This window comes from Phocoena sinus, chromosome 14 (assembly GCF_008692025.1).
Source record: "Phocoena sinus isolate mPhoSin1 chromosome 14, mPhoSin1.pri, whole genome shotgun sequence".
In the NCBI taxonomy this organism is placed as follows: Eukaryota; Metazoa; Chordata; class Mammalia; order Artiodactyla; family Phocoenidae; genus Phocoena; species Phocoena sinus.
The window spans coordinates 62879468-62901361 of NC_045776.1; the positions used below are offsets into that span (position 1 = coordinate 62879468).

Sequence of the window (21894 nt, forward strand, 5' to 3'; positions counted from 1 at the left end):
GGGTGGCTGGGCCCGTGAGCCATGGCTGCTGAGCCTGCGCGTCTGGAGCCTGTGCTCCACAACGGGGGAGGCCACAACAGTAAGAGACCCGCGTACCGCAAAAAAAAAAAAAAAAAAAAAACTCATTGCCAAACCCAAGCTCACCTAGACTTCCTACTATGTTTTCTTCTGAGTTCTCATTTTATAGTTTTGCATTTTACACTTAGATCTATGATCCGTTTTGAGTTAATGTTTGTGAAAGGTGTACGGTCTGTGTCTAGATTTAGTATTTGCATGTGGACGTCCATTTGTGCCAGCACCATTTGTTGAAAGATTATTCTATGTCTTTGCCTTTATCAAAGATCAATTGACTACATTTGTTTAGATCTATTTTGCGGTCTTTTCCTTCTCATATAAACTTTAGAATAAGTTTGTTGATACTATAGTATAAGTTCCTGGGATTTTTATTGTGATTCCATTGAATCTCTAGATCAAGTTAGGAAAAGTTGACATCTTAACAATATTGAGTCTTCCTATTCATGAACATAAAATATCTCAGTTTATTTAGATCTTTGATTTCTTTCATCAGAGTATTGTTTCCTTCATAGAATTTATACATATTTTGTTATATTTTTATCAAATTATTGCTCTTTTGGCACCAGTATAAGTGGTATTGTGTTTAGAATTTCAAATACCACTTGTTCATTGCTGGTATATAGAAAAGCAATTGACTTTTGTATGTTAACCTTGTATCTTGCAACCTTGGTGTAATTGCTTATTAGTTACAGATTTTGTTGTTGTTGATTCTTTGGAATTTTCTACAATGACACAATGTCATCACTGATGTTTTTATTCACTGAACACAGTTTTATTCTTCCTTCCCAATCTTTATACCTTTTATTTCCTTCTCTTGTCATACTGCATTAGCTAAGACTTCCAGTACATTGTTAACAGTAAGGTTTTTTTTGGGTTATTCTTTATCAAGTTAAGTTCTCTATTTCTAGTTTGCTAAGTTTTTATCATTAATAGATGTTTGGTTTTGTCATATGCTTTTTCTGCATCAGTTGATATGGTCATAATGCTCTTCTTTAGTGTTGTTGGATGTGGTGGGTTACATTAATTGATTTTTGAATGTTGAATCAGTATGCCTACCTGGAATAAATCCCATTTGGTCATGGTGTATAATTCGTTTTATACATTGTTGGATTCAATTTGCTAATATTTTGTTGAGGATTTTTGAATCTTTGTTCATGAGAGAGATTGGTCTGTAGTTCTTCTTTCTTGTAATCTGGTTTGGATATTAGGGTAATGCTGGCCTCATAGGAGTTAGGATTTATTTCCTCTACTTCTCTTTTCTGGAACAGATTGTGGAGAATTGGTATAATTTCTTTCTTAAATGTTTGATAGAATTCACCAGTAAAACTGTCTGGGTCTGGTGCTTTCTTTCTTGGAAGATTATTAATTGTTGGTTAATTTCTTTAATAGATACAGGTCTATTCAGATTATTTTTCCTTGTGTGAGTTTTGTGGATTTTTTTTTCAAAGAACTGGTCCATTTTAACTAACTTATCAAATATATGGGTATAAAGTCATTCATAATATTCCTTTATGATCTTTTGATGTCCATGGATGGGATCAGTAGTGAGGGCCCCCTTTCATTTCTTTCTTTTTTATTGATGTGTATTTGATTTACAATATTGTGTTAGTCTCACACAATATATTTTGTGTAGCAAAATCATTCAGCTATATATTTTTCAGATTATTTTCCATTATAGGTTATTACAAGATATTGAATATGGATCCTTGTGCTATACAGTAAATCCTTGTTGCTTACCTCCCCTTTCATTTCTTTATTTTTATATAAATTGTTTTATTTTATTTTTTGGCTGCATTGGGTCTTTGTTGCTGCACGCGGGCTTTCTCTAGTTGCGGTGAGCGGGGGCTACTCTTTGTTGAGGTGCGCAGGCTTCTCATTGCGGTGGTTTCTCATTGTGGAGCACGGGCTCTAGAGCACAGGCTCAGTAGTTGTGCGCAGGCTTAGTTGCTCCGCGGCATGTGGAATCTTCCTGGATCAGGGCTTGAACCTGTGTCCCGGCATTGGCGGATTCTTAACCACTGCACCACGAGGGAAGTCCCTCCCCTTTCATTTCTGATATTAGTAATTTGTGTCTTCTCTCTCCTTTTCTGATTAGCCTCACTATAAGTTTATCAATTTTATTGATCTTTTCAAAGAACTGGCTTTTTATTTCATTGATTTTTCTCTATTTTCCCTTTTCAGTTTCATTGATTTATGCTCTAATTTTTACTATTTACTTTATTCTGCTTGCTTTACATTATTTTGCTTATTCTTGCATTAATATTATTTTTATTATTTATTATTATTTATTTATTTTTTATTATTAATTTTCTACTGCTTGCTCATCTTTTTCTAGTTCCTAAAGGTGAAGTTATTTCAGGTCTTTCTTTTTTTCTAATTTATGCATTCTCTGCAATAAGTTTCCCTCTAAGCACTGCTTTCACTGTATCCCATAAAATCTGACATTGTGTTTTCATTTTCATTTAATTCCATATTTTAAAATTCCTTTTGAGACTTTTTCTCTGATCCATGTGTTATTTAGAAATGTTGTTTAATCATGAAAGATGTGTGTTTTCTGACTTTCTGTTATTGATGTCTACTTTAATTCTGTTGTGGTCTTGAAGCACACTTTGTATGATTTCTGTTCTTTTATATTTGTTAGAGTATATTTTATGACCCAGAATATGGTCTATACTAGTGAATATTCCATGTGATCTTGAGAATAATGTATATTCTGCTATTGATAAATGAAGTATTTTATAAATGTCAATTAAATACAATGAATGATGGTACTGTTCAATTAATTATGTCCTCATTGATTTTCTGTCTCCTGGATCTGTTGATTACTGATAGAGGTATATGGAAATCTCCAGCTATAATAGTGGACTTGTCTAGTTCTTCTTCCAGTTCTATCAGTTTTTCCACATGTATTTTGACACACTCCGTTGTTAGATGTATGCATATTAAGGATTGCTATGTCTTCTTGGAAAATCGGCCCTCTTATCATCATATAATGCCTGTCTTTATTCTTGATAATTTTCCTTACTCTGATGACTGCTTTGTCTGAGATTAATACAGCTACTCCAGCTTTCTTTTAATTAGTGTCAGTGTGGCATGTCCTTCTCCATCCCTTTTTTTAAAGAGTAGACTTATTTTTTTTGAACAGTTTAAGGTTCACAGCAAAATTGTACAGAAAGTACAGAGAGTTCTCATATACCCCTCTGCCTTAACTATTGACATCCCACATCTGAGTGATACATTGGTTACAACCAATAAAACTACACAGACACATCATTATCACCCAAAGTCTATAGTTTACATTAAGTGTTCACCTTTGGTGTTGTGCATTCTGTGGGTTTGGACAGTGTATAAGGACATGTATCTACCACCATAATGGTATCATACAAAATAGTTTCACTGACCTAACAATCCTCTGCACTCTGCCTGTTCATCCCTCTCTCCTCCCAACCACTGGCAATAACTGATATTTTTTTTTTACTATTTCCATAGTTTTTTGTTTTCCAGAATATCATATAGTTGGAACCAGCCTTTACTTTTAATTTATGTGTCTTTATATTTAAGCTGAGTTTCTTGTAGACAACATATACTTGGGTTTTCTTTTTCATTATTTTTGTCAGTTTCTTTTAATTGGTATATTTGGAATATTTATATTTAAAGTGGTTATTGATATAGTGAATTAATATCTACCATATTCTTAACGATTTTGGTCTCCCCCTTTTTCTTCTGCCTTCTCTGGTTTTAATTGAGCATGTTTTTGGTATGATTCCATTTTCTCTCTCTTATATTATCTCTTAGCATTATCTAAGAATATCTTAGATAGTAAGATAATGTATCTCTTCCATTGTCTCTCTTAGCATGTCAACTGTACTGCTTTTTAAATTTTTTTTAGTGGTTGCCCTACAGTTTGAAATAAACATTTATAACTAAATACACTTTCAAATAATGTTATAATGCTGAAGGGTAGTGCAGGTGCCTGTTAACAAAGTATTCCCAGTTCTTTCTTTCCAAGACATATAACATTGCTACTGTTTATTTATTTCACTTATCATCCAATACATTGTTGCTGTTACTAGTTTGAACAAAAAGTTATCTTTCACTTTGTGTGTGTGTGTGTGTGTGTGTGTGTGTGTGTGTGGCCTGTGGGATTTTAGTTCCCCGACCAGGGATTTTTTTTATAATATGATTATGTTCTGTTTTTTATTTCTTATTTAGAGAATGTGATTTGTTCTTTTTTTAAATTAATTAATTAATTTTGGCTGCACTGGGTCTTTGTTATGGCACTCGGGCTTCTCTAGTTGCAGCACTTGAGTTCTAGAGCTCACGGGCTAAGTAGTTGTGGCACACGTGCTTATTGTGGTATGTGGGATCTTAGTTCCCCAACCAGGGATCAAACCCAGGCCCCCTGCATTTGGAGCAAAGAGTCCTAACCACTGGACTGCCAGAGAATTCCCAAAAAGTTATCTTTTAATTAAGAATAAGACAAATAAAAATTCTTACAGTACTTATTCTTTCTCTAGCACTTTCTTCATGCAGATCTAAGTTTCTGACCTGTATCATTTTCCTTCTCTCTGAAGAACTTCTTTTAACATTTCTTGCAAGGCAGTTCTGCTGACAACACATTTCCTCTAGTGTCTTTTTGTTGTTTTTGTCTGAGAAAATCTTTATTTCTCTTTCATTTTTGAGATATAATTTCAGTGGATACAGAATTCTAGGTTGGTGGGTTTGTTTTTAACACATTATATGTTTCACTTCAGTCAGTTTTTGCTTGAACGGTTTCTGAAGAGAGGTCTGTTGTAATCTTTATTCTGTCCCTTATTAGCTGAAGTGTATTTTTCCCTCTGCTTCTCTCAAGAGTTTCTGTTTGTCTTTGGTTTGCTGCAGTTTATGTTATGTGTAGGTAGGTGTGGACTTTTTGGTATTTATTCTACTTAGTGTTCTCTGAGCAGCTGAGATCTGTGGTTTGGTATCTTTCATTAATTTTGAAAAAGTCTTAGCTATTATTATTATTAAATTCTCTTTGCTTATATGATCCATCTGTTCTTGTGTGTAGTCCTGATTTTTCCATTAGAGCCCTTAACATATTAATAAGTTATTTAAAAATCCTGGCCTCATAATTCCAAAATTGCTGCCATGTCTGACTCTGGTTCTGATCCTGCTTCATCTCAAGACTGTTTCATTTTGGGTTTTTGTTTGATTTTGTTTTGTTTTGCCTTTATCGTGTCTTGTAATTTTTGTTGAAACCTGGACATAATGTACTAAGTAATAGGAACTGGGGGTAAAAGGTCTTTAATGTGAGGTTTTGTTTACCTGGTAAGAATTAGGTCTTATTTACTGTCTCCTGAAGCTGCAGGTGTTAGAGGCTTCCATTTCTTCTGGTGTCTTTGCTTTTCTCTCCCTGTTTTCCTTGAGTTTCCCTAGAAACTCCTTGTTAAATGGAGTCTGTGTCTTGCAGTTCTCTTAGTTGTGATCTAGTGTTCTTATTACACAGGGGCCCTGTTGATTTTGTGAGGTATTGGGGAGGAGAAGCACTCTCTAGTCTCATGATTGTCTCCTGTGTTGTTGTTGGGCCAGAGTCCCTGGCCTGTGACCTTCAAGAGAGTTTCTTAGTGCGTGTGGAGGGGGGCTAGGCTGGAGTTGGTTGATTGCCCTGCCCCCAGGTCACATCATACTCAGTAAAGTAGTTTTCCTTGGGGGAAGGCTTTTGTTAAGGAGAACAGGACTCTGGGTATGTTTCAGAGTGGTTGCTTTCCCCTTCCTCAGCCCAAAGCATATGGGAGGAGCCCTCCATTCCTGATCTCCACCCATGACAACTGGTGGAGCTCCTGGAGATAAAACTAACACAAGTGTGGGTGCCCTCCTCCCTCCCTGGTGGGGGCTCCAGGCGGTTTTATGTCTTCGCCTTGTCTCCAGTTGGCAGGACAGCTGTTTCTCTGGTGGGTCTAAGAAGAGTTGTTGGTATACAGGTTTTCAGTTTTCCTCTTATTTTAAGAGTGAGAATGACGACTCCCAAGCTGTTTGCATCTTAGAGCAGAAACCAGAAGTCCTCTCCTACTTTTTTAATTTATTAACTTTTGGGGATGAGTATGGATTTTATTGATTATCATGAAGCTAGTAGTCCTGTGGAAAAGCCACGGGTGTCTGTGTTTGTGCAGGTTGAAAGAGCAGAGCCTTGTGAAGGAGCTGCGGCCCCGGGATGTCCTGGAGAGCAGCAGTGACAGCGACGAGAAGGTCCCTGTGGCCAAGCCCTCCTCACTCTCCAAGCGGAAGCTGGAGCTCGAGGTGGAAACGGTGGAGAAGAAGAAGAAAGGGCGGCCTCGGAAGGACTCGCGGCTCATGCCCATGTCCCTGTCTGTGCAGGTGAGGCTGGCGGGCTAGTGTTGCCCCCGGCCCACCTCCTGAGCTAGGTGTGGGGGCCTGCATATGCCCTGGGGAGGAAGGGGGGCCCCGCATGCCTCATCGGTGTGGGGACAGCTGGCATGGACACGTATACCTCCAGAACTGCCCCGACCCACCCAGAGTCCTTGAGCCCCTCCCTGGGGTCAGCTGCCTTGTCTCTGCAGTAGGGGTCTCTGTAGCGTTCATCTGCCCTCACAGAGGGTGGAAACACCCAGGTAGTAGGCCCAGCCTCACCTCTGGTGACTCACCTTTACCTGGCACTGCCCTCCAGTGCCGGGCAGGGCTCAGGGACATCTCTGCTTTTGCAGTCCCCAGCTGCCCTGACCGCAGAGAAGGACGCCGTGTGTTTGTCTGTCCCAGCAGCTGCGCTGAAGCTGCCCATGCCGGGCCCCCAGAGAACCTTCACCCTGCAGGTGAGCAGACCTCTGCCTCCCTCCCTCCTGAGCCTGCACATTCTGTTTGTCTGCCTGCCCACCCCCACCCCCTGGGGGCTGTAAACCCTGAATTGTCACAGACTTGGGGCTGCTTTCAAGTGGCTCTCCGTCACCTTCTGGGGGAAGTTGTGGCTGAGCAGAGCAGCCACCCAATCTTAACAAGAAGGCTGGCCTCTCCTCTGGGACCCCTCACTTCCCCAGCTCCCACGCCTCTCCTCCATGGCTTTACCCTCCATCTTCTGGGTTCCCAGCTCCTTCAAGACCTGTCCCAGGTGTTCCTTCTCCTGGAAGCCTCCTCGATCTCCACTCTTGGCCGTGGGCTCAGCCCATGGGACCGTGTGGCACTGGTCTGTCTCTTGACCAGCCTGCTGGCCTGTCCACTTCCCAGTGCCCAGTGTGGGGTCATCATCAGGGCCTTTCAAGGTCTCGAGTGGAATCTTCTAACTACGGACTTGTTCAAAACACAGATCTACAGCAAGTAGTCCTTTATCCCCAGAGGCCCTCTGGCCGCTCAGCCCAGCACCCGTACCAGGCCTTGCACACGGCGTCATCTCCCACCCTCTATACCTCAGCTCAGGTTCATGTCCTCGGGAAACCGTTTAGAACCCCACATGCAGGTGGGCTGCACGCTGCCCCAGCCTGGGCTGCACGCTGCCCCAGCCCAGGCTGCCCCTCAGGGCTGCCAGGGGGCAGGTGGACAGGTCCTTCTGGGTCTAAGGGTGGGGTCCCCTGGTTCTTCTTGCACAAATCCCCCTCCCAAACTCAGCCGGCCCCCCTCACCCCAGGGCCTTCCTTGCGGAGTGCTGTGTGGGGCTGTTCTCGGTTTCTGGGGGCCCAGCCCCCAGCCACAGCCGATCCTCCACCCCAGCTCACCCACTGTGTGGCCACACAAGTACGAACCGCTCACCTAGGTCCCACGTGGGGTATCTGCCTGTCTGCTCCCCAGACACAAAACACGAGGCTGAGCCCCTGTGGAGCTGGTGCTGAACTGCACACGTCTCCCCACGCTTTTCTGGCGACCCTCCTGTCAGTGACACTGGGCTCCAGTGTGCATGCCAAGGTGCACTGCCAAGGAGCTGGAGGGCCTAAGGGCTTTCCAGACCTTTCCTCCAAGTGCCGACACAGCCTCTGTTCTGGCCAAACCTGACAGTCTTTGAAGATCCTTCAGTTAGGAGTCAGGAGACCCGTGTCCCCCCGAGCGGGCTGGGGTCCTTCTGTGCCGTATTCTCTTGGCCGGTTGCTTGCCTTCTCTGCATCCTCCCTTGTGAGAGGAGGTGGTGGGATCCGGAGGCTTCGAGGTCTTTAGCTGTGACACCAATTCTCTGCTCCACTGCACAGAGGACAAGGTGGACACCAGCTCCTGGGACTTGCCCTGCCCTGGGGGCTGCACGTTGGGACCTCTGGCCCCCTGTCCTGCCCTGTGACCACCCCCACCCCCAGCCTGCTGTTGGCTGGCAGCTCTGTTCCACCCTTGCGTGTCCTTCCCTCTGTCCGTGGCCCACGTCTGAGGCCACTGCTGCTGAAAACGTTCTGTTTGCTTCTCTCCCCCAGGTGAGCTCCGACCCCTCCATGTACATCGAGGTGGAGAACGAGGTGACGGCCGTGGGGGGCATAAAGCTGAGCCGCCTAAAGTGCAGCCGGGAAGGGAAGGAGTGGGAGACGGTGCTCACCAGCCGGATCCTCACCGCTGCCGGCAGCTGGTAAGAGCAGGGGTCTCCACCCCACCGGCATTTAACGTAAAGCAAGACCCTGCACTGCGCTGTGGGGCACTGGGCTGTCCTGGGAGGTGGCCTGTCTGAGGGAGGCCTACACCTAGCCTCACTCGGGACTGAGCTGGTGCCTGAATCATCCGAGTCCCTGGGGCACCCCATGAAGGTGGCACCATCACCCCCGTGTTACAGGAGAGGAAACTGAGTCCTGGAGGGTCACCTAAGCCCCCTGGGCGTTTTAGTCAGATTCCTGAAGTCTCCATTTCCAGGCCGAGCTCTGCCTGCCTCTCTCTGACCTTGGCTGGCCTTTTCTCTGGACCCCAGGTTTTCATCCAAGGAAGTCAGCATGGACTTCTGACTGTCCTCAGAGTCCCAAGGCCAGCCCTTTCCAGATCTGCCCTTTTGGGGGAGACCTGAATTCGGTGGTCATTCACCCAGTGTCTTTCCACCACCCCTGGAGGTGGCCCCGCACATGCTCCATCTGGAAAGAGGACCCGGGGACGTATGGCCCCAGTCGGGATTGTGTGCTCAGTACCCCTACGAGGGTCTTACAAAGCTTTCAGCTTAGATTTGGTCGTTTTCATTAGGCCCGGAATCCTTTATCATGAGGCTGCATGTGAAACACTCTCACCAATGTCTGTGACCCTGGCCCTGAGCGAGCCAGGTGCTGGGCCTGGACAGAACCACCGTTATGTTCCTCCCTCCGTCCCCTGGGGCTCCCCCTTCGTCCCTGGTCCCAAGGCAGTTGGCATGCCCCAGCTGGGGGCCAGGTGTGTCAGCACAGCCTCCCCATGTGACCTAGAGGCTGCTGGAGAGTCCGGCCAAGCGGCCAGCCAGGCCCCAGCCCAGCGTGCAGACCTGCCCCCGGCACCGCAGCTCCAGAGGTTCGGCATCCCTGGCAGCGGGCTTGCTGCAGGTGCGCCCTGACCACAGGGACGAGCAGACAGAACACAGGGACCCACGGCCTCTTCCTTGGCTGACCTCGCTGTGAGCTGGCTGCCCGTGTGGACCATAGGCGCCGGCTGGCGGCCCAGAAGTGATTTGGAGCAGGGTTCCAGTGGGCTGCTGGGCCGGACCTTGCTGTGCTGGCTGCACGCCTACTCTCACTGCCTGGGGTCTGAGGCTCTGGCCTCACTCTAGGCTTGCTCTCATCCCAGGAGACCCCACTAGGAAGGCAGAGCCTGCTTGTGCCAGGCAGAGCCAAGGGGCCTAGTGGGTGCTCAGAGGAGAGACACGAGACTGCGCCGATACACTCGTGGTGAAGCCTTCCTCACTCAGGGAGCGACATGTCTCTCCCACCCCGGTCTCGAAGGCCTTCTGAGCACAGCTGGGCACCCCCTGTGAGAGATGCACCCTGTCGTCCCCACACTCCCCCCGGCCTGTCTGGGCAGAGGCCTCCCAGGGCACCTCTGGCTGGTCTCAGCTACGAGTCTGTCGGCGGGGGGTGCTCTGCAGCTGCTCCCGAGCAGTGAGGTCTGCTTCCTGGCTCACTGTCAGGGCCGCTGTTCCTCGGGCATGTGCTCCCTGGGGGCAGTTCCGTGTGAACCCAGAAAAGCCTGAGCCACCACATGGGGGAGAGGACTCCATCTCCAGGCAGAGGTCTCCAGTAGGCACCATCAGCTCTGCCGCCCACCTGGCTCTGTCCCTGCATCTCGGGGCCACCAGAGCTCCCAGCCCCCCTGATGCCAGCCCCCTGCTCCCCCAGTGACGTGGTGTGTGTCGCCTGTGAAAAGCGGATGCTGTCCGTGTTCTCCACCTGTGGTCGACGCCTCCTCCCTCCCATCCTGCTGCCATCCCCGATCTCCACCCTGCACTGCACTGGCTCCTACGTCATGGCCCTCACCGCCACAGCCACGCTGTCCGTCTGGTGAGAGGCAGGGCGGGAGCGGCTATGCGGGTGCCCCTTGCTTCAGGGAGGGTTGCCCCCCACCCCCACCCCGGCACACAGGCCTCGGGCCCGGCTGGAGGGTGAGCTGCTCCTCTCTCCCCCAGGGATGTGCACAGGCAGATAGTGGTGGTGAAGGAAGAGTCCCTACACTCCATCTTGGCAGGTGAGCCTGGCCGGGGGCCGCCCCATCCCTGGGGTGGGATTGGGGGCGGGCAGCTCAAGTCCAGGTCTGGCACAAAGGGCTCTGCTCAACTGAGATGGAGAGCAGGCTCTGGGGTCCCTTCTGCATGGCTAGAGCTGCGGGAGCCATGGTGCCCGCTGACGGGAATACGCTGGAACCCCTTCTTGGTGTCTCCCTAGGAAGTGACATGACGGTGTCACAGATCTTGCTGACGCAGCATGGAATCCCCGTGATGAACCTGTCGGACGGGAAGGCCTACTGCTTCAACCCATCACTGTCTGCGTGGTAAGCATGCCGCCCTGAGCCCTGCCCCATGGAGGGTCCATATGAGCCAGAACCCAACACAGCCAGCAAGGGCACCGCCTGGCCCGCTTCTCCTAGGAGTCTGGCCAGAGTGGAGGCCACAGTGCAGCCCCCATCCCTGCCGGCCCCCTGCCTCTCTGCCCTCAGACCCGTGCACAGGGACGCTGTCCTTCCCCTCCACTGTTCCCCGGGGGTCACTTTGTCTGGAGCAGACATTTGAACTTTTATGGTTGTTGATGAGTAGTTCCAGCCTGGCCTCCGTAGGTGCCGTCAGCTTCACGGCAGCCTCATCCAGCCCTGCTGTTTTTGTAGCTTAGTCGGAGCCAAGGGACACTTCCGACTGGCTTGGTACATTAGTGGGGCTGCACTGTCACTCAGCACATGTGAGGTCTGTACCTTTGCTCTGTCCATTTTGGAGTCCTTTTCTATATTTGTAAAACCTCTTTTTTTTTTTTCTGCCGTGCTGCATGTCTCACGGATCTTAGTTCCCCAACTAGGGATCGAACCTGGGCCCCCTGCATAGGAAGCATGGAGTCCTAAGCAGGGAAGTACCTGTAAAACTTCTTTGTACATCAGAGATCTTAACCCAGAGTTAGGAAGGGTGTACCTCGTGTACCAGCCAATCAGAAGTTTTCTCTTGCCTGCACCTTGCTCCTTCAGGCCCAAGTGTGCCACCATCCAGCCTGTCTCTGTTAAGGGTTGCCGGACACAAGTTTATCCTCAGACTGAGATCTCTTTCTTGAGTTAAAAAAAAAAAAAAAGCAGCAACCCTCAAAATCCCCACTCCCTGCTCCTCCAAATTGGAAAATATCGTGTATTGTATGTGATTAGTATAATAATGGAAACAAGCTGGTTATTTGAGAAGGGAAATGTGGACTCTGTAGGCACCAGGCTATTTTTAAATTGTGTGAAGGGTCCAGAGAATGTGAAGCGCTGACGCCTGGGATGCTGTGTGAGCTCTGGGAGGCTGGACGCTGGGAATCCTCAGCTGCTTCCGAGGGCCGCAGCACATGGGCTCCCAGACAGACTAGCATCCCAGGCATACTCTCCCCCTGCCCCCAGGACCTAAGACCCAGGGCCAGAGTGTCCGAGTAAGGAGGCCCTACATGGGCATACAGGGACCTCGGCTCCCTCAGTGCCCCTCGCTGCCTGCCTCTGCTGGGCCTCCTGGTTTCCCTGAGTTCTGCTCCTGCCTTTGCCTCCCCAGGAACCTGGTTTCTGACAAGCAGGACTCCCTGGCCCAGTGTGCAGACTTCAGGAGCAGCCTGCCACCCCAGGACGCCATGCTGTGCTCGGGACCCTTAGCCATAGTCCAGGGCCGCGCCTCCACGTAGGTGACCCGGGTGCAGGGGAGGCATCCGGCTGGCTGTGTGGACGTGGTCCCTCCGAGGCCTGCCTTCTGACTGCCTGAGCCCAGCGGCACTCACAGGGCTGGGCTGGGGCTGCCGAGGGCTGGGAGCCACAGTGAGCACTGTCTCAGGGTGCAGGGTCACAGCTCTGTCACTTCAAGACCTGGGCGGCAGTCTGAGGGGCTGCGGGTCATGGATCCCCATGTTGGGCTGCACTTTGGGTGGGGGCCTGGGCTGCTGGCCTGTCCCCTCGGGGGCTAGATGGGAGGTACAAAACAGCAGGACCTGGGGGCGGTTGGGCCACCGTGGAGTCTGATATCTGCCCCTCCCCACCCCAGCAGCTCGGGGAGGCAGGCAGCCCGGCTCTTCTCCGTGCCTCACATGGTACAGCAGGAGACCACCCTGGCCTACCTGGAGAGCCAGGTCGCCGCAGCGCTCACCCTGCGCTCCAGCCACGAGTACCGCCACTGGCTCCTCCTCTACGTGCGATACCTCGTGAACGAAGGTGAGCTTCCCGGTGGTCCTTCTGTCATCCCGGGCCCCACTCAGTCCCTGTCCCAACGGGACCCTCCCGAGGGCCCGAGTGTCAGGGCCCAGGTGCAGCAGCCTGGGCTCTGTCCTCCCTCCCGGCTTCCCATGGTCGCCCCCTGGGGCCCTGCCCTCCCACTCCCAAGTCAGTGAGGTGGGCAGTTCAGCAGGTGTCCCTCCCCACCACAGGCTGAACCGAGCAGCCCCTGAGGCCACAAGGATTGGCGGCAGGAGGGTGTGGGGGCAGAGGACTCACAGACACAGGCTCAGCTCCCCCTGACCTCGTTGCCCCCTCAGAGCATCGGTGGGCCTGTACCTCTCCTTCTCCTGCCTGGAAGGGCCAGCTTGCTGTCCAGCACCTCCCCTCGGCCCTCCAGCCCAGCTTTCCCCACCAGGGCTCTTACACCCATGTCCCCGTCCCAGGATCCCCCTCCTCGCCCCGCCCCGCTCCTCCTGTGGGTCAGCAGACAGCAGGGTGTTGGAAGACGTGACCTCCCACAGCCTCTTGACTCCCTGTGAGGCAGGCGTGGGCTCCGGCCTTGCCCAGCTTCCCTCCACTTGAGCTTGGCCTCCAGGGCCGTGGCCTGGGGATGGCCCTCCCCAGTTCTCCCTGTGTCACCACACAGCCTGGGCCTGGTCACGGAGCCGGCACCCCCACACCCTCTCCTGCCTTTCTTGCTTTGCTTTCAACTCCTCCCCTGTTTTGTTCATGACTTAGAGAAAACAAATTAATTACGGAAAAGACAGAGAAAAACTTGCCCGACCTCTACGGGTATAACTCGCAGAATTCGCCCGTCATGTTGCCAGACCCCTCCCCCACAGATCCCAGGGATGAGTTCAGTATGGACTCATCCCACCCAGACTTAATAAACACTCGGTGTTCCTGCAACCTTGTGCCTCTGCCGGGCACTCAGGTCACGTGTGGCCTCACCCCCGTACCCCCGGAAAGCCTGCCTCCGGCTCCTCTCTGGTTTCCTCCATCCTGGGTTTCAATTCACTGGGGCTGCCCCTGTAGGGGACACCTCACCTCCACCACTTGCTTCTCTTTCTCCATCTTCACGTGCGTATGGCCCAGGGCCCGCACACGACTCCCCTACCCTCTCTGTCCCTCCTTCCTCCCCGCGGGGAGGAGGACTCGAGCTTCACAGGGACACCAGCTCTCCTCTAAGCATCCTCAGGTTCCACCCTCATCACTGGCTGATTTCCTCCATTCCCTGTGGCCTCGGCTGCCCCCGATTCTGCCTCCAGCATGGCTGGCGCTCCCCCCGGCTGTGCCGTAGCCCCAACTCCTCCTCCGTCTCCTCCGCCCAAATTCATTCCCAAGCCCATCTTCTCCCGAAGGACACCACCTGACCCTGCGCGTCTGCCCCCACCTCCTCTCCAGTAGGCCCCCTCAGCCCACTCTCCTCCTCCCACAGCCCCCACATTCTCCACCCCCTTGGGGGGTCTGTCCCAGAGCTTCCACGTCTCGTTTTCCCTGGCCCAGCACACAGCGGCCACTGCGTGTGTTTCCCGGGATTGGGGGGGTGAGTCAGAGCCTCTCGCTATGGCCTCTGAGCGCTGAACTGAGACAAGGAGGCAACAAAGTGGGTGTTTGTTCTTTCTGCTTTGATGTACACAACAACTTAGCCTGTTCTTGACTTTATTTCTTTTTTTAATGTGTTCCTATTTCTGTTTTGTTTTGTTTTTTGTTTTCTGTAATTAGGGTTTGAATACCGACTCCGAGAAATATGCAAGGACTTACTGGGGCCTGTTCACTCCTCCACTGGAAGCCAATGGGAGTCAACAGTAGTGGTAAGTGCCACTTTCCTTTTTGCCACAAGAAATCTCTCCTGAAAAGTAAAGGTGGAAATTGAAAAGTAAGCCAAAGTGCTTTGAAATTCTTCCCTGTTACACTCTTCTAGCACACTGCGGGCATCAGAGAGAGGGCGAGTTGCCAGCCCACCCACCCTGGCAGGAGCCCTTGGCATCAGGGGCTGAGGGAGCGTCCACTCAGCCACATGCCTGTGCTGGGAAAGCTGCCTGCCGGGGGCTGTGGATTTGTTAGTAGTGAGGCTCATAGTCCGGTCAGGAGGCAGACGTGAGCGAGTAAGCAGTTCAGTCAACAGAGCGATGACGGGTGTGCCTGGGAGAATGCGGCGGGGAGACCTCGGAAGAGGACTTTCAGGATGAAACCCCAGGACGGGAATGAGCCTGCTCCGTGGAGACCGGGGAATGTGCTGGTAGAGGTGACAGAAGTGCAGAGGGCTTGGCCCATGGAGGCCGCTGTGGTTGGAACATCGTTGGCAGAGGAGAGGGTGTGACGTGAGTCCAGAGAGGGCAGGAGGTGGATCCCTGGGACCTTGTGAGGAGCTGGGGTTTAGTCTAGGCCAGTGGGAGCCGGCAGAGGAGTTGGCGCTGATGTAGCAGAGCAATCAGGACAAGGTAGACCTGGCAGTAGCTGAAGACAACTTGGATCCATGTGGCAGCCACAGAGAAGGGAGAGGAAGCAGATTCAAGATGTATTTTGGAGGCAAAACCTACAAGACTGGGCGGGTGGGTGGTTGGATGTGGAGCAGGTGAGGGAAAGAGAATAATGAACATAATGAAATTGCACAGATGAGACTGTGGCTCACACAAGTGGGTAGAGTGCATTGATCGACTTGGGCAAGGAACAGGTTGACGGGGAACTGGGGGCACGGTTCACTCCGCTGCTTCACTCAGCCGTTGGGCAGCTGCCGGTGGAGCCCCACTCTGGCCAGGTGTAGCTCGGCAGCCGGCTGCAGCGAGCAAGGCTCAGGGGCCCCGCCTTCATGGGGACAGAGGCAGATTGGAGACAAATGAGCAAGTACATGTAATGTGTTGACGGGGATGGGTCCTGTGAACACCAATGAATAGGGCAGGGGTGCGGAGTGCTGGTGGGGTGCTGTTTTACATCCAGTGATCGAGGAAGCACTGACTGATTGATAGAGATCAGAGGAGGTAAGGGAGGAAGCCCCGCAGATATCTGGGGGAAGAACATCCAGGCAGAGGGAACAGTGAGGACAAAGGCCCTGAGGTATGAGGGCTCGAGTGTAAAAGGAGCAGCTGAGCAGAGGTGATGGGAGGGTAAAAGAGGTGAAAGATTGGAGGGTTAGTCCTGGGAGGACTCTGGAGGTCTTGGTGTGTACTTGGCCTCCATTTTTTATTTCGTTGCTGTAGATGTTAGTTTAGTTGGTTACTAGAATGCTAAATTCAAAATCAGTTCTCTTTAATCTTGAAGGTATTGTGCCACAGACTTTTAGCATTTGCTGCTGTTGCTAAAACTGCCACCAGTCCGATTTCCGTTGCTTTGTAAGTTCTTTCGGGATCCTGCCTTGGTGCTTTCAAGTTTCACAAAGCTCTCGGTCTATGTCTTTCATTCATTCTGTGGACTTTACTTAGAGGCTGTCTTTGGTTATAGCTTCCCTTTCATTTCCCTCATCAGAGAGATAGCATGTCCTCCCTTCTTAAAATCTGCTCCATCATTTTTTATAGTTCTAATTCTCCTTGAAATTTTCATTTTAGTCTTTTGAGCACAGTAAGCTTAGTTATTTTATTTTAAAATTGCATGTCTGATAGTCCTAGTATCAGGAGCCCTTGTGGGTCTGTCTCTATTGCCTATAAATGTTTCTACTGGTTCTCGTTCACATTATCTTATCTCCTCAAGTGCCTGGTTATTTTCAGCTGTCTGCTGGACATGGTATTTGAAAAGTTGCTTGTAGAAATGGCTTGAGCCTCAGGTGATGTGGCTTTTGCACAGGGCATTTTATTTGCTTTGGTGCCAGCTCTTAAGGCACCCGCTCTGCAGGGTCTCAACCCGGTCGGAATGGAGGTTTTCCGGGCTGCCTGGGGACTTCTCAGAGCTGGGCACTGGCTGGTGCCGGGGCTGGTTTCCTTCCAGTTTACCCTTATTCTAGGGTCGGGTCATCCCTTGGGGATACCAGCACAAAGAAGAGGTGGTTTACCAGGGACCCCCACTTTTCATGGGCCTTAGGCCCCTGCTTTGGTCCCCCGGGCTCTCAACTCTGACAGAAGCCCACTCAGCCTCTTCCTGATCAGTACATGTTCCCAAGGCCAAGGTATCCCTCTGAATTCCTGCCTTCCCCCACCCCGGCTCAGTCCTTCACCCCAGCACATTAGCTCCTGGAGTTCTGCTTCTGCTTAACCAGTTTTGTCCCCTGTCCTCAACAGGAAGGGTGTTCGCAATTACCTGCAGTAGTCGAGCTGTTTCCCAGCACACCTCACCTCTGGGGAAGCCTGACAGGCCATCTGCTTACGGGGTGGAGGAGCACATGTCTGACAAAGCCCTACCCTTGGCCGGGTTGTGGGGCCTCACTCTGTGCCCAACTGCCACTCTGGGGGCCTGAGCCCAAGACGTTAGCCAGAGCTCTACATAGAGGTTCTCTGTATCAGCCTGAAGGTGGGCACTCTAGGCCAAGGTGGGGCAGGGAGCACAGGCAGGCCACCGGTTACCAGCCATGCACCCTCCTCTCCCCCTCCTTCCTGCTGTTCTTGCTGACCCCAAGCTTTGTCCAGGAGAGCCTGTGGCTCCCTTCCCAGGAGCACCATCAGTGCAATGCTACCTGCTTTTTACCTCCACCAACTGCCTAAAACCACTGGTCTGCTCGGGGTCCCAATATCCATGACAAATGCTTTCAACTGCAGGTAAATGATACCCTGTCTAGTGGTGGCTGAAGTAGTTTTATTCTGTCCTCCAAAACAAGTCCTTTGGAGTTAAGTGGAGGTCTGTATCTCTGTGATTCTGTTGGCCTCTCCCTCATGTCATAAGATGGCTTTCATGTCCAATTGAAGGAAGGAAGACAGAAGGAAGCCAGTACCAGTAGCATCCACCCTCTTAAAAGGAAAGCCAGCCCATGCCTCACAGCAGGGGGCAGACCACTTGGGCACCCCCACTGGGAGGGAGGCCAGGAAGGCAAGCTGTGAAGAGTATGGCAGGGAAGTCTTGGAGCAGGTCTGGACAGAGCCAACTCCTGCTGTCTGCCACATCCCCTTCTGGCCTCAGCGCTCTTCTGAATGTATGCCTTTTTTTTTTTAATACATCTTTATTGGAGTATAATTGCTTCACAATACTGTGTTAGTTTGTGTTGTACAACAAAGTGAATCAGCTATATGTATACACATATCCCCATATCCCCTCCCTCTTGAGCCTCCCTCCCACCCTCCCGATCCCATCCCTCTAGGTGGTCATAAAGCACCAAACTGATCTCCCTGTGCTATGCCACTGCTTCCCACTAGCTATCTGTTTTACACTTGGTAGTGTGTATATGTCAATGCTAGTCTCACTTCGCCCCAGCTTCCCCTCCCCGCCCTGTGTCCTCAAGTCCATTCTCTATGTCTCCATCTTTATTCCTGCCCTGTCACTACGTTCATCAGTACCATTTTTTTTTTTTTTAGATTCCATATATATGTGTTAGCGTACGGTATTTGTTTATCTCTTTCTGACTTACTTCACTCTGTAGGACAGACTCTAGGTCCATCCACCTCACTACAAATAACTCAATTTCATTTCTTTTTATGGCTGAGTAATATTCCATTGTATATATGTGCCACATCTTCTTTATCCATTCATCTGTCAGTGGGCATTTAGGTTGCTTCCATGTCCTGGCTATTGTAAATAGTGCTGCAATGAACATTGTGGTACATGTCTCTTTTTGAATTATGGTTTTCTCAGGGTATGTGCCCAGTAGTGGGATTGCGGGGTCATATGGAAGTTCTATGTTTAGTTTTTTAAGGAACCTCCATACTGTTCTCCATAGTAGCTGTATCAATTTACATTCCCACCAATGGTGCAGGAGGGTTCCCTTTTCACCATACTCTTTCCAGCATTTATTGTTTCTAGATTTTTTGATAATGGCCATTCTGACTGGCATTGAGGTGATACCTCATTGTAGTTTTGATTTGCATTTCACTAATAATTAAGTGATGTTGAGCACCTTTTCATGTGCCTCTTGGCCATCTGTATGTCTTCTCTGGTGAAATGTCTATTTAGGTCTTCCGTCCATTTTTTTTTTTTTAATGTATTTTATTTTTGGCTGCATTGGGTCTTCATTGCTGCACACAGGCTTTCTGTAGTTGCGGTCATCGGGGGCTACTCTTTGTTGCAGTGTGCAGGCTTCTCAGTGTAGTGACTTCTCTCATTACAGAGCACAGGCTGTAGGCACATGGGCTTCAGTAATTGTAGCACATAGGCTCAGTAGCTGTGGCACACGGGCTTAGTTGCTCCTCAGCATGTAGGATCTTCCCGGACCAGGGCTCAAACCCGTGTCCCCTGCATTGGCAGGCGGATTCTTAACCACTGTGCCACCAGGGAAGCCCTTCTGCCCATTTTTTAATTGGGTTGTTTGTTTTTTTGATATTGAGCTCCTTACTGTCTCTTCATCTTGATATGGGGAGCAGAGGGGGTGAATTGAGTATGAGCCCTCTGCCTTCTTGTTGAGTTTCTTTGTGAACACTCTCATGGTGAGAATTGGCCATTCAAATGAAACTGGTCCTCAGGATGGCTGGGAAATGGAGCTGGGGATGGAGCGTGCTGCAAACGAGCAATGCTGACTCTAGATTTAAGAGCCACTTGTATTTCCTGTTGAAATATGTTGGTGTCATTTGTTTTTCTTTTTGGTTTGTAGGAATTCTTTATATTTTGGGAAACTTTGTGATATGAGCTGCCAGCGCATCTCAGGGGACCCCCACAATCCAGGTCTCTTTCCCTCAAAGATCACGGCTCAGTGTGTACAGGAGGGAGACAGTAAGCAGAGGGCTGGGCACTAAGCAGCCGTCCTTCAGGTGCGTGCGTGGCTGCCGGCCTCTGAATCCCCAGCCGGACCCTGCTCTTGGGAAGCCTCCGTCTGCCAGGGTCTTCATTGTAGGACCTGTGACACTGACCTGAGAAGTGGTGATGAGCTGTGTCCAGGCTGGTGACTGAAACACAGCACCATCCATTTCTGAGAGCCCAGGCTGGGAGGTGGTACTGGTGGCTATTGGTATTGATACCAGCCACACCAGCCTTCCAGCCAGAGGGCACATCCTCTGTCTGGTAGTTTGCCCCTGGTGCCACAGGCAGACAGAATGTTTTGCTTTGCTTATAGCAGTTTATTTCATTCCCTTTCATTTTTTTAAATAGCGCTTTTCAGGTTTTTTTATTTTAAATTTATTTTGAATGATAATGTAGCCACATACTTCAAAAATTAAAAGGTACAGTAGTTTTGAAATAAGTTTTGAAATCAGGAAGTATGAGACTGCACATCATCTTTTTCAAGATTCATATGGCTATTTGGGGTCCCTTGGGATTCCATAAGAATTGTAGGATGGATTTTTCTATTTCTGTGAAAAATGCCGGTAGGATATTGATAGGGAGTGCATTAAATCTATAGATTGCTTTTGGTATTATTGACATCTTAACCATATTAATAAGTCTTCCAGTCCATGAACATGGGATGTCTTTCCATTTATTTATATCTTCTTTAATTTCCTTCAGCAACATTTTGTAGTTTTCAGTATACTAGTCTTTCACCTCCTTGGTTAAGTTTATTCCTAAGTATTTTGTTCTTTTGGAGCTTATTGCAAATGGAATTGTTTTCTTAATTTCTTTTCCAGATTGTTGGTTGTCAGTATATAAAAATGCAGCTAATTTTTGTGTGTTGATTTCATATTCTGCATACTTGCTGTATTCATTTATTAGTTCTAACGGGTTTTTTTGCGGAATCTTTAGGGTTTTCTTTTTTTTTTTTTTAACATCTTTATTGGGGTATAATTGCTTTACAATGGTGTGTTAGTTTCTGCTTTATAACAAAGTGAATCAGCTATACATATACATATGCTCCCATGTGTCTTCCCTCTTGCGTCTCCCTCCCTCCCACTCTCCCCATCCCACCCCTCCAGGCTGTCCCAAAGCCCCGAGCTAAAATCCCTGTGCCTTGCGGCTGCTTCCCCCTAGCTATCTACCTTACTACGTTTGTTAGTGTGTATATGTCCATGACTCTCTCTCGCCCTGTCAAAACTCACCCTTCCCCCTCCCCATCTCCTCAAGTCCGTTCTCCAGTAGGTCTGCGCCTCTATTCCTGTCTTATCCCTAGGTTCTTCATGACATTTTTTTCCCTTAAATTCCATATATATGTGTTAGCATACGGTATTTGTCTTTTTCTTTCTGACTTACTTCACTCTGTATGACAGACTCTAGGTCTATCCATCTCATTACAAATAACTCAATTTCATTTCTTTTTAAGGCTGAGTAATATTCCATTGTGTATATGTGCCACATCTTCTTTATCCATTCGTCCGATGATGGGCGCTTAGGTTCTTTCCATCTCTGGGCTATTGTAAATAGAGCTGCAATGAACATTTTGGTACATGACTCTTTTTGAATTTTGGTTTTCTCAGGGTATATGCCCAGTAGTGGGATTGCTGGGTCATATGGTAATTCTATTTGTAGTTTTTTAAGGAACCTCCATACTGTTCTCCATAGTGGCTGGACCAATTCACATTCCCACCAGCAGTGCAAGAATGTCCCCTTTTCTCCACACCCTCTCCAGCATTTATTGTTTCTAGATTTTTTGATGATGGCCATTCTGACTGGTGTGAGATGATATCTCATTGTAGTTTTGATTTGCATTTCTCTAATGATTAATGATGTTGAGCATTCTTTCATGTGTTTGTTGGCATTCTTACATATAAGATTATGTTGTCTGCAAACAAATAAGTTTACTTCTTCCTTTCAAATTTGGGTGTCTTTTATTTCGTTTTCTTGCCTCATTGTTCTGGCTAGGACTTTTTAGTATTATGTTGAATAGAAGTGAAAGTGGGGCATCCTTGCCTTGTTCCTGACCTTAGAGCAAAAGCTTTAAGTCTTTTAACACTGAGTATGATGCTAGCTGTGGGCTTTTCATATATGGCCTTAATTTTACTGAGATAGTTTCCTTCTATTACCAGTTTTTAGTAGTGAAGGAGTGTTGAATTTTGTCAAATGCTTTTTCTGCATCAATTGAGATGATCTTGTGGGATTTTTTTTTCTTCATTC

At 48.9% G+C, this 21894-nt stretch overlaps 1 protein-coding gene across 5 annotated transcripts in view; it reads left to right on the plus strand.

Moving 5' to 3' along the window:
- Positions 1-21894, plus strand: part of LOC116738714 (protein HIRA) — a 75030-nt gene that overhangs the window by 48458 nt on the left and 4678 nt on the right. For 4 of the 5 annotated variants that reach the window (XM_032602363.1, XM_032602365.1, XM_032602366.1 and 1 more), the window contains 9 exons: positions 6228-6432; positions 6780-6884; positions 8457-8605; positions 10320-10481; positions 10607-10665; positions 10863-10968; positions 12194-12316; positions 12674-12840; positions 14569-14657. In XM_032602363.1, the coding sequence (XP_032458254.1) occupies positions 6228-6432; positions 6780-6884; positions 8457-8605; positions 10320-10481; positions 10607-10665; positions 10863-10968; positions 12194-12316; positions 12674-12840; positions 14569-14657 (1165 nt within the window). The remainder of the gene's footprint in view (positions 1-6227; positions 6433-6779; positions 6885-8456; positions 8606-10319; positions 10482-10606; positions 10666-10862; positions 10969-12193; positions 12317-12673; positions 12841-14568; positions 14658-21894) is intronic. The other variant, XM_032602364.1, reaches the window with a different exon arrangement.